Source organism: Schistocerca gregaria, chromosome 4 (genome assembly GCF_023897955.1).
Source record: "Schistocerca gregaria isolate iqSchGreg1 chromosome 4, iqSchGreg1.2, whole genome shotgun sequence".
Lineage (NCBI taxonomy): Eukaryota > Metazoa > Arthropoda > Insecta > Orthoptera > Acrididae > Schistocerca > Schistocerca gregaria.
Window position 1 is genome coordinate 365,007,349 of NC_064923.1, and position 20,201 is coordinate 365,027,549.

At 43.1% G+C, this 20,201-nt stretch overlaps 1 protein-coding gene across 1 annotated transcript in view; it reads right to left on the reverse strand.

Annotated features, from left to right (window-relative positions):
* The window catches only part of LOC126267733 (trace amine-associated receptor 1-like), a 456,181-nt gene that overhangs the window by 124,982 nt on the left and 310,998 nt on the right, over window positions 1-20,201 (reverse strand). Inside the window, exon 3 of the mRNA XM_049973036.1 lies at window positions 16,979-17,095. Within this exon, the coding sequence (XP_049828993.1) occupies window positions 16,979-17,095 (117 nt within the window). The remainder of the gene's footprint in view (window positions 1-16,978; window positions 17,096-20,201) is intronic.

The window sequence follows — 20,201 nt, forward strand, 5'->3', positions numbered from 1 at the left end:
GCAAATCAATTTATTAAGATCTCCTCGACCACCTCATCCCCCACCATTGAAAAACGACGACAGAATATGTTTTTCTAAGAATAACAGTGCTGGTTCTGAAAAATCAGTGAGTATCAATGGACGTGGTGGGCGCCGGGAATCGAATACGGCTATAAACAGCGACAGAAGCAATACTTTGCAGTGTGGTTGGAGTGTAAGCGTGAGAACGCATAACAACGAAGCTTGCAGCACCTCAGGTAGACGTCGGGGTAGGTCGTTGAAACGTTCTGCTTTCAGTGGAATCAACAATTCAGCCGTATATCTGAATGAATATGATTAATCCACAACGTCGAGAAAACCTGAGCGATTACGTAATAGGTTTTATCGATGGAAAAAAATAACGGCTTCGTTCCACATATCATTTTACGGAGTTTCAGATAAATATTACTGATTACAGCCAGCACTTTCATCGGAAGAGAACAGCATCTGTATTGATATTCTAACAGTTTTAATAAATAGCTTAATTTTCATTGCAAGTTACACATTTTTCTTTCTTTAATAGATTGTAATTAGCTTCAATCTCCCTTGATCATATTTAACCAATGTAACTGTAGCCCACAATTTCTGTATCAGCACTATACATCAGAATACGGTGTTCTGCGGCGTGAAGTGGTGCATCAATAAAATGAAACATATCAAGCTAACGTAAACAGATTTTCTTTTGTCCCATTTATTGTACATTGCGTTTTTTTACACTTTAAGCTCATCTGTGAGCGCCACATATCCGGACATTTCCATGTGCACAGGATGCTTACTGTTGTTAACATTTTGACAAACCTCTGCAAAATATGTTACATTTTATTCAACTTGGCATGAGGTTCCAACCAAAAATCAACGTGTAATGTAACAAAAATTTTTGAAGACCAGAAGATGACTGCAAAGCTTTTCGAAACCAGCTGTCGAAGATAAATATTAATGCGATCTTTCTTATAGAAAATTTTTAGCGAGGAATCAGGTTAGGAATAGAGACACTTACAAATAGTAGATGACTAATTGCCAACAGCAAAATAACTGATGATGCTCTGGGTAAAAGGATATAAAATATAAACCGGTAATGGCAAGAAACGCGTTTCTGAAAAAGAGAAATTTGTTGGAGGAGAAGGAGGTTAGTGTTTAACGTCCCGTCGACAACTAGGTCATTAGTGACGGAGCACACTCTGCATTAGGGAAGGATGGGGAATTAAATCAACAGTGGCCTTTCAAAGGAAACATACCGGTATTTGCCTGAAGTGCTTTAGGGAAATCACGGAAAACGCAATTCAGAATGGACTGACGCGGGTTTGAACCGCCGTCCTACACAATGCTAGGACAGTGTGCTAATCAATGCGTCACCGCTATCGATAGAATTTGTTACCATCGAATACAAGTTTTACATTTAAGAACTTTTTTCTGAAGTTATTTGTCTGGAATGAAGCCATGTATGGGAATGATGCATGGGCGATAAACAGTTTAAAGAAGGTGGTTCTACAGAAGAATGCTGACTTTTATATTGTTTCATAATATATCTGAGGAGGAGGTAATGTAAAGAATTGGAGGGACAAGAAATATATGGCATAACTTGACTGAAAGAGGGGTTGGTTGATAGGGAACGTTCTGAGACATCAAATGATATGGTACTGGAGGGAAATTCTTGGGGGCGGGGGGTAAAAGTCGTAGACTAAGAAATGAATACAGAAAAAAATTCAAAAACTTGTAGGTTGCAGTAGTTATTAAGAGATGAAGAGGCTTGCACAGAATAGTTTAGCATGGAGACCTTCATCAAATCAGTCTTCGGACTGAATTTTACATCATCAACATCAGCAACGGGAGATGTACTCATCAGTGACTGTCTTGGGCTGGATATCCTACACGTGAAGATATAATACTCTCTTCATCGTTGAAGTGATACCAATCAGTATTACAAGTTGCTATTGAGATGTTTCCTGGACGAGACAGATTTCTTGCCACTTTGTTATCTGACGTATGCTTTATTCAAGTAAATGTAATGCGTATATAATTTCTTAGTTTTGTTCTTTGGGGAGTATGGTGGTCAGTGATTTCACAGGAGCCGCCCAGTTGCATCACGGCTGAAATTCTTGTTCCAGAGAATCATTTCATGAAGTTTGTTTCTGTGGCACCTAACAGACCGTCATTACGAGCTCTGAATGGAGTAGGTCTCCAGCCTGCAGGGCCCCCTCTTCCGCCGGGGCGCATCTTTTGCCGCTCTGGAGCTTTCAGGCCACCCCGCACCGCTCCCGCCCCCCCTGTGTACCTTTGAATCCTTTGCTTAATAAGCGCCATCAGCTGATAGAGGCAGCGCGAAAGCGAATGCGACCCCTCTCCCTGCGCATGAGGCACGTTCTCAAACTCTGCCAAATGTTTAATTTCCCCATCTGCCGAATAGAAGGGAGGCAACATTCAGGACAGAAGCCTCGCTTAAGTTTTCCTCTCTATTCCGGAGGGCGTTTCAAAAGGAATAACTTAACTGAAAGCAGTTTCTTGGCGCCTCGGCAACGCACTCTAGAGGGGTACTGACAAAACTGCAAGTGTGGCGACTCTTCTTGCAAACAGGCGAGTACCGCACAGTTCTCACGTGAGTGAGGTTCCCATTACACACAGTTATGAATAGTTGGAATGAGCACTGAATAGCGCTTCAAAGAAACCAAGGCGCGGTATTTCAAAACGCTTTTCTCAGGCATGGTTAACAGTAGTTCATCTTTAAAACTCATTGTCTGTGTTTGCTTACAGGTAAGCAAGTTTTGGATAACGGATTCTGCATTGAGTAAACACAGGCTCTCCTTCTTCACCCAGACGTGTTCGCGTGAGAAAGAGGAAAATTGTTTGCCCAAGGTAGAATCCTTTTCCGAAATACATTTATTGGGAGTAGTGATGAAACACAGCGTTTGTCGATCGATGTTGAAGTGACCTACCAGTTTTTAAGCGTTAAAAATCTATATTTAATATTTCTCGCAAATAATTTCGAATATTTATGGCGATCTAAGTTACGTGTACGTGTACCACATTTCACAAACAATGAGTGAAAATTAAACAATACTCTGATAATTCTGAAACCAAGTGACAAAAACACTTTGAACATTCTCCTACACCGAGATATTGAAGCAACGACAGTTTTCTGAAATGATTTTCTACAGCTTTCCAACGGAAGGCAATAGGCCGTGAAAAGAGAAATGCGGATATGTTTTAAATCACAGATTTCACAAAAATAGTTATAAAATATGTTGATGTCTTGAATGTATCAGTTCAACGGGGTTACCCTGTTTAGTCCGTTAGGCGACATTTAAGTGATGACGAGTTCCAATATAAGTTCAAATGGTTCAAATGGCTCTGAGCACTATACGACTTAATATCTGAGGTCATCAGTCTCCTAGAACTTAGAACTACTTAAACCTAACTTACCTAAGGACATCACACACATCCATGCCCGAGACATCCATGCCCGAGGCAGGATTCGAACCTGCAACCGTAGCGGACGCGCGGTTCCAGACTGAAGCGCCCAGCACTGCTTGGCCACACCGGCCGGCCGAATATACGTCATTACGCCATCTTTGGTCAACACTGTATAGGATATTGTTCGGTTATATTTGCGAAACATTTTCTCTGATCATTGATAAGCGTTATACGGCTCTATTTCTCTCTCTAAAAGTTATGGAACAATTAAAAAAATGCTTCCAATTTAAAATTCGAGGAAGACAAACTAAGTTCCGATTGTCTACAGTAAAATACCCTTCCTTTTGCATAAATATATCTCAAACCATCAGAATGACGTTCTCCTATAATGATAGGATAGAATCCATATTACCTATCTCTTTTGTTATTATGAAATAGTGGAAACAGGATCTTGCTACTGCTGGTAACTCGTCGTTACTAAAGCTGTGTGGAGTGAGATAAAAAAATAGTAAATAAAATAAAATAAACAGAAAAAATTTCTTATTTATGGAAGCAGCTTTGCTGGGGCTGTAATTCTTTCGGAGACGGCAAGAGAAGGACAGTTAAACAGAATGGAATCTTCAAAACTGGTTAGAACATGGATATGAAAGTGTAAAGTGGAATAGAAGGTAGTCGAATTAAAAGAGTCGATGCAAAGTGTGGTATCGATAGCTACGATGCCACGGCGTAGGTGCAAGTTCGTAGGTTGGCACTACGAAACCGACACCGACGACAACGCCCTCTAGCCGGAGCTGTGCAGCCCTAGGAGCACCGCTTCAGATTCAGCCCATCTGGTTCCGAGGAGACGACCTAGCAACATTGTTTCTACTTTATGGTGGCTAGCCATTACAGACTTCGTTACTTCAATGACAGTTTGTCCAACTACTAGTAGCATTTAGCGCTGATGCCTATCCAGCTTCACACCTACGTGCTCTTCAGTGCAAAGTTACGTGTGTCATTGACTACTATTCTCTATTAAACGTTCTGTAAAGTTAAACCCAGTACCGAAGCATTTCACTTCCTACATTCGGCCTACCCTTCAGTTTACAGGAGCAGACCCACCCGTCGCCTTCCAGGTGGGATACAAAACTAAGAGAATAATTAGATTAGAAGATGAGAGACTTAAATTCGTCGACGAGTTTTGCTATATGGGCATCCAAATAACTGATGATGCCTGAAGTAGAGAGGACATAAAATGCAGACTAGCAAAGCAAGAAAAGCTTTTGTGGAAAAGATAAATTTGTTAGTATCAAATATAAATTTAAGGTTAGGAAGTATTTTCTGGAGGTGCAAGTGGTAACCAAAAAGTTCCTTTCTGAGGGCTTCGCTGCAGCGTATATGGAACACTGCGTGATTCCGATGCAGATTTACGAGCACCGATATGTTGGCAAGGGATTAGTTGGCACTCGTGTCTTTCCGACGTCCGTGGGGTAAATGGAAACGTGAACTACGGCAACGTTTTTACCTAGTGCGTCCAAGTGGACGCAACTCTTTTATTGGCCACCGAAGTACAAGCACCGGTAGACATCCGTAGGATAATGAAGAATCTGTATAGGGCAGTATGTCTGACGAAATCGCCGTTGTGGATAGGTCGCCAATGGGTGCTGCTATTTCATGATGACGCACGTCCCTATATTGCAAACCAAGTAGACCGTTTATATGTTTGTATGTTGCAAACGCTTTAGACTGCATTAATATTACTGACAGCGCTGTGCGCCCTCTGTAAGAGAGTCTGTGGATGGGCGGACACGCAGTTAGTAGTTAACAGTTAGCAGTGTTGGGGGTTAGCAGTGAGCGAGGGGACGTTTTGGACGTGTGTCCGTCATGGAGATTTAGTGGAAATGGATTGTAAAATCATTTGATAATGTTTGGGAAATGGAATTATTGACGATTATATAATTTTTGGAACTGGATGTCACACGATTAAGGTAAAATATGGTAAATACATTGTTTCCTTTGCAATAAAATCTTTCCTTTGCTAACTATTTGTCTATTAGTAGTTAGAGCCTACAGTAGTTAGAATCTTTTAATTAGCTGGCTGTAATTGCTGCTTGCTGTAGTTCTTGTAATGAAGATTTTCTGTGGGGTAAGTGACTTATGAAATGTATGGGTTATTGTTAGGACTTCTTCTAATTCGGGGCCATTCTTTTGTGTTAATTTTTGTGCAGGTCATATTGTGTTGCGTTTGTCTAATGTGCGTCATAAATGAATAGGATAAGTTTGGGTTGTATTTGTCACGGAAAAGGCTGTAGGTCAGTGTTGAAATGATAAAAACAAGTAAAGTGACAGTAGGCTCTGTTCCACCGAGCAGTTTAAGAAGGTTCATTAAGCATTCAGCAGTTTTAGAAAGAAAACGTAGAAGTTTCAACCTAACGCAGAAGTTACGCCGACTCAAGTTACTCACCCATATTCTCTCCCCAAATGTCCTTGAAGGGTCGACGATTACAGTCGGACGAGAGTGTGCAGTAGGCATTTACGGACTTCTTCATGCCACAGGACACAGTGCTCTGCCTGACTGATGTACCGAATGTAGAAAATTAGGTGGGTAGGTTGAGTAGCTAATGAAAAGTTACCGAATCGCATTGTAAAGATGAAGGTCAAACAGCATTCTGATGTTGGTGTCTACTCAATGAAGGTAGAATTCCTGTGAGAGTCATGCAGATTGTAAGTTCAGTACCATGATGCCTGTCTGCACAGTAACAAATCTACGAATGTAGTCGGAAATTCACAAGTGGTGTGAATTTTTATGCCAGACGCATCTCGTTCCGAAGACATCGCGAAAGAAAACCATCGAGCGACACTGGATGAAACTGCGACAACTGTAGGTATCAGTAATGGTTGAGGATACTGTACTCTGTGCGACTAGCTCCAATTTCACACAGTATTTAGGAGATAAGCTTCTCGGCAACTGATTCGTAAACTAACAAGTAAAACAGTGCTATTTCGTTGAGTGTCCAAGTCTTCTGCGATGTGATAAACAAGTCGAGGACTTCATTGAAAGAGTGGTCACCTGGGATAAGGCTGGATGGTAAACGAGATACCCTGATGTTCCGAACAAAGAAATAAGCACGGAAAGCTATCCAGGTCCAGTTTTGGGACACAAAGAGAGTCATCTTGACGCACTGAATGTCGCGGTGGACCATTATCACAAACAAAATCTCCATCGAATCGACGATGACTGGTGTCTCCAGTTCTGTTGCAGCATGACAATGCAACCTGAAATCTGTTTTCCGCATTCACGATGCTTACCAGAACAGTCTCCGACCGATATCCATGTTTTTGAACTACCAGCACGATATAACTATAAAATTGAATGAAATAAACTGTTTCGTACCCCCCCCCCCCCCCAAATGAATATGAGAATTAACTGAAATAAAAGTTTATAGTGAGAAGTTATGGGCTACATGATGCTCTTAGCCAGTAACATGGCAGATTTTGACCGGCAAGACATTTCAGTCTCGTGAAGAGATGGGTCATCCACCCATTTTTAAAAATAACAGTGACTTCATTAAACTTGTATCTAGCTTCCACCCAAATACTGCCAGTGGTCACAGTTTTGTGGTTTAATAGCGTATATCTTGTCTCATTTCACATCCCTGCAAGTTCCCCTTCTTGATGTTACCTTGAACACAATGAGTGACTGAATGAATGAAAAGACAGCAGTTTCCAGACGATAAACAGCCGGGTCATCCAATTCTTCCTTCTCTTTACCGTCGCCTTTCTGAGACAGGATCCATTAACAGGAATCGTGATAGGTCAACATTCGTACGTGCACGTACTGATAAGATATGAAATGAGGAGGTACTCTGCAAATCGGCGAGGAGAGAATCAGCATTCTGAGAAACAGCATTCTGAGATGAAGAGGTTAGCAGCCGTGGTCCTTGGTATCAACCCAGTCAGAAGACTGGTGGCCCAAAAAGTAAATATATTTTACATATTGGATAGAATGCTGTAGAATGTGTCTCCAGGATGTAACATAGAAGCAGTTCGACCATATTGGGTGCCGATTACTTTTACGCCGGCTGCAAATGGGGAAATACATTGAGCTATGTGACTTTGAGAAAGGGCAGATTATTATTACGCAGAGCCTGTGAATGAGTTTCTCAAGAACGGCGAAGCTGGTCGATTGCTAACGTGCTACTGTCGTGAACATCTACGGACAGTGAAGGTAGAAGGACAGTGTAACTACCAATGGGCGCTAAATCGTTGGACACCCACGACTCTTCTCAGAACGTGGGGTTCCGAAGCTGGTCTGCTCTGTAAAGTAGGACAGAAGGTGACCCTTGGCAACCCTGCCGATAGAGCAGAATGCTGGTGCACGCACAAGTGTTTTTGCGCACACCGTTCGCCGCACCTTGTTGAACATGGAGATCCTCAGCAGCTCTCCCCTCCCCCCCCCCCCCCCCACCCCTACGTGTTCACATATTGACAGAACTACATCGTCAATTACGATTGCAGTGGGTACGGGACTATCGGGAGTTGACCGTCGATCAATGGTAACGTGTCTGCTCTACGGGAGAATCACATTTTTGCTACGCTAGGTCGGTGGTCGTCTCCTTAAACGCCGTCATCAAAGTGAACAGCGGCTCCAAACACTTAGTGCAGCAAGGACGCACGTTGGTGGGGTTGTATTATGCGCTTGCATGGGGCCTTTGATAGTAACCGAACACACGCTGACACCTGCGAACCACTTGCATCCCTTCATACTTGATATCATCCCCGACGCCGGTGTCATATTTCAGCAACTTAATTGTCCGTGTCCAAGAGCCAGAACCGTTCTACGGTGTTTGAAGAGCATTCAGTGAACTCAAGTTGACCTCGGTGACCAAATTCGCCTGATGCAAATCCTATGGAACCTGTCCGGTTCGCTATCGGGCGCCATCAGCGAGTACAGAGATACGTGGCCCGTTATTCAAGCGAATTATATTACCTGTATATAGACGTCTAATGCCATACAAATCTATCAACAAACTATCGGATCCCTGATACGCAATGTGAATGACGCATATCGTTTCAAAGACGGAGAAACAAGCTATTAAGCATGTGGTCAAAATGTTTTGGCATATTATTGTACATTGACAACAGAGAAGAATATCGTAGAAGATCTATACACTCTATAAACAGATTACTTTTCTGCGTGATGCTGTTCATGCTAACGCCAGGTATATTTCGTAATGTGAATTAGCAAGAAAGCTACTAATCTGGAAACAAATGCTGCCTCCTCCAGTTCACTGGATAGCAATTGCTTACGTGCGATTCGTAGCTTAATATTTAGTTGACAACAACGACATTTTACATATGTCAATAGTTAGCCATTTTTACAGAATATTACTAGTTGTCATGCATGAACTGCTCGTGTAGCGTAACGAGCAGCGCACTAGCTTCCGACTGTGGGACGTAAGCTTGACCCGCATCTAATCAGTTCGATGGATTGACGATTGTGGGCTGGTACACCAGCCAGCTTGAGTTTGATTTATTGACGGTCTCCCACGCTCATTTAGGGAAATGTCGGGCTGATCCACAACTGGCGCTTTGTCCGCCTCGGCAGCTGCGCTATCAGAGAGGCGGATTGCTAAGCGAATGGGCCCATGTTCGATTGCCGGAACTAAGTTTCCGTGTTTATGTGTGGGTGAGTGCCCTTCTGATCACCGCAGTCGTCAGATAATCTACGGGAAGAAAGTGATGAGCGCAATCTTCTGTGAATCAAGCAAATTATGTCATGCGTGTTATCGTATTACGGCCTTGCCGCAGTGGTAGCGCCGGTTCCCGTTTGATCATCGAAGTTAAGCGCTGCCGGGCTTGGCTATAATTTGGATGGGTCACTATCCGGTGTGCTGAGCGCTGCTGGCAAGCGAGGTACAGTCAGCACTTGTGAAGCAAACTGAGGAGCTGCTTGATCGAGAAGTATTGGCTCTGGTAATCTGTTATACGGCCGGGAGAGCGGTGTGCTCACCACATGCCCTTTCATATCCGCATCCCGTGTCGTATGTGGGGTGAGGATGACACGGGGGCCGGTCGGCCCGTTTGGTTTCCTTGGCTTGCTCGGGCGAAATTTAGTTTATTGTTTAGTGTTCTCGTATTCCAGCTGTTTGAGTATCGTGTTTCCTGAGGCGAGATTGTGTACCAAACCGGCATTTATCTAAAGGAGCGAGAGAAGCGCTCTGGCTTGCAGATGTACTAGACTAACTTTCATTAACTCATTTTGTAGATTCGACCTAGTTCTGATTCACTTCTGTGTCAAGCAAATTAACGCGTTAAGCTACACGAACAGGTAGAAGTCTGTACTGAAACATGAATGATTTTCTAACATACACTTGTATGGATTTGCTATAATGGAATCGACCTCATACTTTGTAATGTACGCTGTTCAGAATAATTCGTATTGCTTGGCTTGAGATCTTCCCTTTCAGTTTAGGCATTAGAGTTTCATGTGACCCCTTAGGAGGAAGTGACTACCGGCGTCCCAGTGAAATACGGAGATGGCAGTTGTCATCTGTGGACGTTGTATTTAACCAAGCGCATGCAGTGCGACCTCTTATTGCAGGACAAGTACTGTTTGATCGAAAATGGGTGAACTTTCGGTAGTGTTGCTGCAGGTGTCAATGCCCCTCCACGTGCCATCCGACGCATTACAACCCCACGTGAAGACCAATATCTGTCTATCTCTGCGTTTCTGTTCGTACGGGTACCGCCAGAGCTCTGTAAGACGAACTCAGAAGGGCCACTGTGTCCTCATAGACTGTAACGAACATTTACGAGAAAGGTCCTCATAACCGGGATTTGCTGTTCGATTAGCCTGCTTGAGAACATCTTGCGGCCGGCCTTCAGTTCTACCTTCCCATGCAACTGGCAAATTCGTCACTGGTGAATCGTGCTATTCACAGACGAGTCCAGATTTCGTCTGACATAATGTGATGGCCATGTTTGTGTGCGGAGATTCGTGGTGAGCGGCACCTCTCCAGGACAAGTGTAATGAGGCTTAAGTGTTGACGGCTATACGGATCTTGTCATTGTCTACGGTCCCATTACCGTCGGGCAGCACATCGAACAGATCCTGTTGGACCAGGTGGTAGCTGCTGCATATCGTGTTGGCCCTGAAATCCTTGTAATCCATGTGACGGTCGTCAGCAGGAATGCCTTGCAAAAGCTGGAAATTGAAGTAAAGGAATGGCCAGCTTTCTATTCCGACCCAAACCTTATCGTGCGATGCAGAGCGCGCTTGTCATACACGTTCCTGGTCGTCTTCTTCCACCACAGCCTGTAAGTAAGCTGCTTAGGTTTTTATGTTGGTAACGCCACGTAGCGCTCTGTATGAAAATCACTGGCTGTGCTGTGTGCAGTCTGAGGCTGGTCGGCATTGTTGCAATATTTGCCATTGTAGTGTTGGGCAGTTGGCTGTTAAAAGCGCGTAGCTTTGCGCAGTTGGAGGTGAGCCACCAGCAATGGTGGATGTGGGGAGAGAGATGGCGGAGTTTTGAGAGCGGATGATCTGGACGTGTGTCCATCAGAGACAGTAAATTTGTAAGACTGGATGTCATGAACTGATATATATAATGACTTTTGAACAGTATTAAGGTAAATACATTGTTTGTTCTCTATCAAAATCTTTCATTTGCCAAGTATGCGTATCAGCAGTTAGGGCCTTCAGTAGTTAGAATCTTTTATTTAGCTGGCAGTAGTGGCGCTCGCTGTATTGGAGTAGTTCGAGTAACGAAGATTTTTGTGAGGTAAGTGATTCATGAAAGGTATAGGTTATTGTCAGTCAGGACCATTCCTTTGTAGGGATTGTTAAAAGTCAGATTGCGTTGCGCTAAAAATATTGTGTGTCAGTTTAGTGTTGATAAAATAGCTGAAGAGCGAAATATCTGACTACGTTCAGTTCTGCTCAGCTGTTTGAAAATCAAATAATGTAAGAGGTTTATCAGCACAGTAATTCATTAATTTTTCTAAGGGGACGTTTCAAGCCTCTCCAAGAACCCTCATCAGCTCTCAGTGAAGAATGAGGACAGATACCATAGTGTGGCCTCCATAGACTTATAGGGAGCATGCCACGCATGTGCAAGGCAGTAATAAAGGCCTCACACACGACATAAAAGTTACTGAAGCTCTCACAGTCAAATGAAAGCCATCCTGTGTGACGGGATGGATAATTGTTTCCAGTTTTCTATCGACACCTGTCCAACATTTCAGTTCTTTTATATAAACGACAGAGTATATAATGATGTTTTCAGTTCTTTTTATATAAACGATAGTGGATGTAATGATGTTTTGTTGTATACTTAGTTTGTAAAGGCAAAGATATAATTTTGTACCATACCCAATCTTCATTTATTGCTCAGTGGAGTATGACAGACGCCTAGAGTCATGTTCCCCTAATTATTTTGAGCAGTTTATTTCTAACATATCATATACACAACAAATAATTCCTATGTCCAATTAACAATATTAAGACAATTTAGAATATAAAAATAAAATTTAGAAAATGGGAAAAATGTTCAAATGTTTTGTGAAATGAATTGCCTATAAGTAAGAAATAACAAAGATCAGCGAAACATTTAATCTGCCTTTGGCTGTTGTTGGAAATCATTTGCAGCAGGTGAGACGTACATAAGTTAGTGACGTAAGGAGGACACTTAACTAAACTCCCCCCAAACAGAAATCCACTAGTACTCTAAAATTCTAAGATTCTAAGCTAAACACTGAAATTTCATTTCGCGGTTGGAAACTCACTGGCTACCGATTTTGAGCATCGTTCAAAGGCATGACAAACGTATCTCTAATCTGGTTCATTTCTTACTTTTAGCCAAATCATTACACACAACAAATGAAATTTTCTTTTTCCAATTTTGTTGTTATTTCAAGTTTTATTCACAAAGAATGATATATGATGTATTTAAATAACGATCAGTGTTATATTATTGTTGAGTATATAGATCAAGAGAAAGGAGAAAAGTTTTAGTTTATGCTATGATTTGATATTTCTCGACATTTCATTTAAATAGCATTTCACTTAAGTAGCACCAGCTACTCGCGAGATATTTCAATTTACCTCAAATCGTTAGTTAAGTTTTTCGTTGATTATCCTGATTACTTTCAAGAAATTAAGATTTTTTCCCAAATTAGCCCTCACGCCGGTCAATTTGATACATTTCTTATCATCAGTCTTCTTACTGCCATGATGCCCCCCCCCCCCCCCTCCCCTCGAGTTCGTTCCTTGTGCCGACCTTATCACCTCAGAGTAGCAACTGCAATTTTTGAAGTTCTCAATTGTTTGCAGGATATATTCCAGTCTCTGTCTTTCTCTACATATTCCAGATTTCACTCTTTACAGCTCCCTCTAGTAACACTGAAGTTAGTCCCTGACCTAGGTGACCTAGTCAGTGTTTTTCAAACGTTCGTTTTCTCGCCGATTCTGCCTTCTCATTCCGCACCTAATCACTCCACCTAATTCTCAACATTCTTCTCTAGCACCACACGTAAAATACTTCGATTCCCTTCTGTTCCGGTTTTCTCTTAATCCATGTCTCCATGTCCCCGACCGCTGCAAATCGAGGACGCCTGCCGAAATGAATTCTGATGACCTCACCCCCCGTGCCCAGCGACTAACTGTACTTCTGTCGACAGCGGGTGCTCCATAGACTTTGCACAAGCGTTTGTGAATATTCCTCACAGCATTCGTAGCATTCTTCCCGGCTGAGGAATAAAATGCGGTGCATTACTTTCTGGGCAACCCTCGTAACTGTTATGTAATTTCTCGGGAGACTTGTTTTCTCTCCACTCAAACATTTGACCAAAAAAGGTGGGAAAGCACATTCTGGAGGGACATACTGAAGGTAATTCATTTGTTAACTTGATGCGAGAGGTAGCAGAGAGGATTCAGCCTGCCGCGGTATGCGACCATTTGTACGTTATTCATGACGTTGGATGTAGAAGACACGCATAAGCAATGATCGCTGAATGGCATGAAGGACTGTGATAAGAAATATAACCAATCACAACACTGATTTCTGTAAAGAAAACAATCATTATGTGTCTGATGCTTGTGATAATGAGGTCCCATACTCCGAGGAGCGTATGGGGCGATGCGGGAAACCCGCACGGACAACTAGGCAAGGACCTTACGGATGTGATTTGCCATTGCCTTGATCCGACCGTAATGGGGATGAGTGATGATGAAGACGACACAGCGACACCCAGTCATCTCGAGAGAGGGAAAACCGCTGACCCCGCCGGGAATCGAACCCGTGACATTGTGCGTAGGAAGCGAGAACGCTACCGCAAGACCACGAGCTATACACCTTACTTCATCTAAGAATTAGGACCTAGCGCTTTTAAGTCTGTGGTTAAATTCATCATATGTCACCATGGTTTTATTAATAAAAAGCCATCAGCATTAAGTCTGCAATAGGACTGCCGCTGTCGAAAGCACAGGGAACGTGGAAATGCCTATACGAGGGAGAAGACTTGTTCAAATGGTTCAGATGGCTCTAAGCACTATGAGACTTATCATCTGAGGTCATCAAGTCCCTTAGATTTAGAACTACGTAAACCTAACTAACCTAAGGACATAACACACATCCATGCCCGAGGCAGGATTCGTACCTGCGACCGTAGCAGCGGCGTGTTTCCGGACTGAAGCTCCTAGAACCGCTCGGACACAGGGGCCGACAGAGGACTTGTCTGACAAGTAACAACCAAAAGATAATTCGATTTATTGTACAGAGTCTATGAGGCTGACATGTTGTCGGGCATGTTATCCACAAAATCCCGAAGATATCAAAAGCAGACAAATGAGGGAACTGTCGCACAACGAGCTTAAGAGCTCACGAATTGAAGTTGCTGACGAGAATCATATACATATAAATGGGAAAGAAAATTGTAGATCTGTTAAAAGACAGACTGTCATCAAGACTGATAAAGGGATCAGAGAGGCGGTTAGGAAGCTGCGGTTTGTTATGGAAGCAGAACATAAGAAGAAAATGAAGAGACTTTCATAGGGGTTGTAGACTGACAAAAAGCTTTCTGCGAAATAATATGGTGCCACATGTTTGAAATTCTAAAAAACAGATGCAAGTCAAAAAAGCTACAGGAAAGTACGGTTAATATGCGATATGTGAAAAGACCAGTAGAGTTCTATTAGAATAGACAATTGACACAATTGACGTGTATATAAAAGAAGCAATGACAAGAAAAGGAAAGATAGATTCAAGGGTTTGATTAAAAAACTGAGGGTAAGGTATATCGATGATAACTCGCTAGTGACATTACTATCCTCAGGTAAAATGAGAAAAAATTACATGGCCTCTTGAAGAAAAAGAGAATGTTATTGAGCATTGAATACAGAGTTAGAGTAAACCAAAGATAGACGACAGTAATGAATAGTGGCAGGACGAAACTGGGGACCACATGGTAGACCAAGTGAAGAAATTCGGCAGTCTTCAAGGCAGAACGACGGAAGCAAGGAGAACATAACAGCCATATCAGAATAGAGAAAGAGGGCATTTCCTTTAGGTGTACTTCTATTAAATATCTGTCTTCATCTGAGGAAGACATTTTAAGAATGTACGTTTGAAGTACAGTAGTGTATTCAAGTGAGTCTGTAACATCCAAAAATAGAAAAATCAAAGAACTGAAACGTTTGGAATGAGGTGGTATAGAAGAATTTAGTGGAAGATAAATCAGGAGATTCTTCGCAGAATCGATGAGGACGGAGTAAAGGGTGTCTCATAATTAATTACGTAAGCGGATATAGCTAAAAGCACACGATACAAGACGTAAACACGAGCTCCAAAATGCATACCTGGAGAGCTACGGCCACTTCTTCATCTTCGCTGCTATGAAACACATCTCCTCTGGTGAATAAGTACATAGCGTGTTTAGTAGAGATTTTTTTCCTTTTTTTCGTCCATATTACCTCCTCATGAGCTATGGAAAAGAAAGAACTTGCAGTAGAAGACGTTTCACGGCAAGGAAGATGAAGTAACCGTAACTCTTCACGTATGCATTTTAGAGCCTGTGTCTACTACGTGTTTTTGCTTCTAAAACCGCGTGCTTTCAACGGTACACGTTTGCCCATTGATTATTATACACCCTGTATATGAAAGATGCTGCCTACAATACGGGATAGACGTGATAGCTCATGTGTTAAGATATCAGAGAATAGCTTACGCAGCATTAGAGATTCTGTACTCTGAAGCATTTAACCAGTTAGGAGACAGATAAATAATAAACCATAAGCCAATATCCACTGACTTGACGAAAGTCATGGGACCCCTCCTCATATCGTGTCGGACCTCTTTTTCCCGGGGGTAGCGCAGCAACTCGGTGTGGTATAAACTCAATTGCTCGTTGGAGGTCCCTCTATAAGTGTCCATAATTGCGAAAGTTGCCGTGCAGGATTTTGTGCACGAACTGATCTCTCGATTATGTCACACAAATGTTCGACTGTATTCATATCGGGCTATCTGACTAACCAAATCATTCACTCGAATTGTCCAGGATGTTCTTCAAACCAATGGCGAACAATTGTGGCTCGGTGATATGGTGCACTGTCATCCACAACAATGCCATCGTTATTTCGGAACATGAAATCTGCGAATGGCTGCAGACGGATTCCAGACTGCCTAACGTAATCATTTACAGTCAGTGACGAGTTCTTTCCATTATAGAGCCACCATCAGCTTGCCCAGTTCCTCGTTGACAACCTGGGTCCATAGTCAGCTCTTAGGGACCATCTGACCAGGCCACGGTTTACCATTGGTCTGGAGTCCAAACGATGATCCCAGGAGAGGCACTGCAGGCTGTTTCGTGCTGTTAGAAAAGGCACTTGCGTCGCTTATATGTTACCATATCCCATTACCGCCAAATTTCGTCTCACTGTCCTGACGGATACGTCCGTCGTACTTTCCACATAGATTCCTGTGATTATTTCACAAGTAATGTTGCTTGTCTGTTACCACTGACAACTCTACCAAATGTCGCTGCATTCGGTCGTTGAGTGAAGGCCGTCGGCCACAGCGCTGGCCGTGGTGAGTCGTAATACCTGAAACTTGGTATTTTCGGCCCATGCACACAATTTGGTACTCGGAATACTGAATTCCCTAACCGATCCCGAAATGGAATGTCCCAAGCGTCTAGCTCCAACTACCATTGTGCAAGTCTATTCATTTCAGTCGTCCAACCGTAATGACTCCTGAACCTTTTCACATGAACCAACCGAGTAAAAATGGCAGCCCCGCCAACGCAGGGCCCGTTAATACCTTGTGCATGCTATACTACCGCCATCTGCATACCTACATATATCTATCTCATGACTTTTGTCATCTCAGTTTACTGTAGGCAATGGCGACCTTAATTGAACATTTGCTACACCTGTAATACTGAAAATCATTGTGTACCTTCATTTAAAGTTTCCAGCCTCAGTTTGCAGCTTGGTTTTGGGACACAGTGCAAATTTTAATCTGTGTAGTATCAAAGCGCTGAGAGCTAGGCGCGGCGCTTGGTGGGTGTTTACCTTCTTGCTGGAGTGCCGGTGGTACCTGGAGGGGTGCAGCGTGCACATGTAGCGGTCGATGGCCATGCAGATCAAGATGACGGCGCTCTGTTGGCGGAGTGCGCCGCGCAGCAGCGACTGAAACACCAGAAGGACCACACATGTCACACACCACAGCGGCACCTTCTCTCTGCTACGACGCCGTGTGTAGCGTAGTGGGACATACAAAGTGCGGACAAAAAAACAGAAACACCAAAAACGCAACACATTACCATGCCTTATACGATGCAGGAAACTTTATGGCATTCAAAACAAGTTCTGGTCGTCTTAAAACGGATAAATGCAGGTCACGAATGGTTTTGAAGGTATTCTTGCCACCACCACCACCTTAAGAGTGATCTTCACCATTTCCCATGCAAAATTGTGGCAAGCTCAGGTAACTGTGATGGAGGTAAACAGCAATCATGCATCCTCCTCTCCAAAGTAGACCATAAACGCTCAGTAATACTCAGATCTTTCGACCATGATGGTCAGGGAGGTTGCGAATATTCATCCTCGTGCTCCCAAAACTAGTCCAGGGCGACGTGGGCTGTGTAAACAAGGGCATAACGCCTTGGGACACAGCGTAACCATTGCGGAACAAATACTGTACTAAGCGATGTACCTCTTCAGCCAAAATGTCAGGTAATCCTTGACAGTAATCCGACCTTGCATAATACTTGTGGAATATCGCAATGTGGCTGACCAAATCATCATCGTGACCCTACCATGTTTCACTCGGCCAGTAGTTGGAAACAGTGTGAAGCAAGTTTCATCCGACCGCTTGACTCCTTTCCAGTTCTCCATAATCCAGATTTTGTGGCTTCGACAATACGTTTTCTTATTCCGTGCATTTGTGTAGCTGATGAAAGATTTTGGAATTCCAATTCGCCATGCAATTCTCAATTTACGGAGCTCGCTTCGAGCTGTTTTGGTGCTGACAGGGTTCATGTACGCAGAGTTCAGTTCTGCTGCGCCTTTTCCAGATGTCGTCCTCTGATTTTTCATGAGAATTCTCTTGAATTACCATTTGTCACGATCCGATCATTGAACACACGCCTTTGTCAGCGGTGCCAGAGGATGATACTTTTCCGCTTTCCCTTTAAAGCAGTACAAATTTTCGATTCAGTGTCCCCTGAAACAGCAAACACTTCGGCTACTTTCATTACGGAAGCACCCACCCATCATATGAGCACCAACAATTTGCCCACGTTCGAATTCTCGCTGCTCTGATATAATGCATTCATAAATGCATGGAACAATGTTCTGACCACCACTGACGCTTGCATCATGTTGATGACATTGCACAGGTGCCGTTCTTGATCAAATACAGCAGGGGAACCTGCAGGCATTTATGTTCAAGCGTTACTTTCTCTCCGTGTTTCTATATTTTTGATCCACCCCTGTATTAGTGAAGCTCTTGCATAACACTAAGTTTTGTTCATTTTTCCTTTCCTACAGATTAGTTTCACTACGCATAGAAATGAGTTGTGTGAAAGCTGTATACACTAGGATAAGGGCCTCTGTCAGAGAAACCAAGAAAAGCAATAAGACCGATAGCTTTAAAAATATTAGTTGTGCATAGGAAATTTTTACATTATCTAATGAAGGCAGCCTCTTTACTTCAGTTACATTCACTGAAAGCATTTCCACTGTTAGGGTGAGGCGGCGAATCAGTAACGCTGTCACGGAGAGTGCAGATCAAGCCGAACTATTCCAGCTTATGATTCATTCCTTCGCTACCGCAGTAGTCTTTCTTTTACAAGTAAAGGTAGTAGTCGCCGCATTTTTCTTCATTTCGCTTACGGGAGAAAATTTATTTGTTTGTATATTACACTACTGGCCATTAAAGTTGCTACACCAAAATGAAATGCAGATGATAAACGGGTATTCATTGGACAAATATATTATACTAGAACTGAAATGTGATTACATTTTCACGCAATTTGGATGCATAGATTCTGAGAAATCAGTACCCAGAACAACCACCTCTGGCCGTAATAACGGCCTTGATACGCCTGGGCATTGAGTCAAACAGAGATTGGATGGCGTGTGTACAGGTATAGCTGCCCATGCTACTTCAACACCATACTGCAGTTCATCAAGAGTAGTGACTGGCGTATTTTGACGAGCAAGTTCCTCGGCCATCACTGACCAGACGTTTTCAATTGGTGAGACATCTGGAGAATGTGCTCGCCAGGACAGCAGTAGAATATTTTCTGTATCCAGAAATGCCCGTACGGGACCTGCAACATGCGGCCGTGCATTATCCTGCTGAAACGTAGAGTTTCGCAAGGATCGAATGAAGGGTAGAGCCACGGGTCGTAACCCATCTGAAATGTAACGTCCACTGTTCAAAGTGCTGTCAATGCGAACAAGAGGTGACCGTTGCGCGTAACCATTGGCACCCCATACCATCACGCCGGGAGATACGCCACTAAGGCAATGACGAAAACACGCTTCCAATGTGCGTTCACCGCGATGTCGCCAAACAGGGATGCGACCATTATGATGCTGTAAACAGAACCTAAAATCATCCGAAAAAAGTGATGTTTTGCCTTTCTTGCACCCAGTTTCGTCGCTGAGTATACCATCGCTGGCGCTCCTGTCTGTGATGCAGCGTCAAGGGTTACCGCAGACATGGTCTCCGATCTGATAGTCCATGCTGCTGCAAACGTCGTCGAACTGTTCGTGCAGATGGTTCTTGTCTTGCAAACGTCCCCATCTGTTGACTCAGGGATTCAAAAAAGGAGGAACACATTTCAAACAATTATTGTTTCCAAACTGCAAAAAATTCATATTTTTATGCTTCCAATATGAGCACCACGCGCTACGCGACAAATATACACACATCAAAAAAAGTTTTGCATCACCCCTGTACAGAATATTGGAATAGAGATAAACATAAATATCATTTCTGCCCTTCTTATTGCTCATGGAAACCACATATTACATATTGTACCACCATACAGCGAGACCTTCAGTGGTGGTGGTCCAGATTGTTGTACACACCGGTACCTCTAATACTCAGTAGCATATCCTGTTGCATTGATGCATGCCTGTATTCGTCGTGGCATACTGTCCATAAGATGTTTAAGACACAGTTGATCCAGACTGTTGCACTCCTCATCGCGATTCAGCGTAGATCCCTCAGAGTGGTTGGTGGGTCACGTCGTCCATAAAGAGCAATTTTCAGTCTATCCCA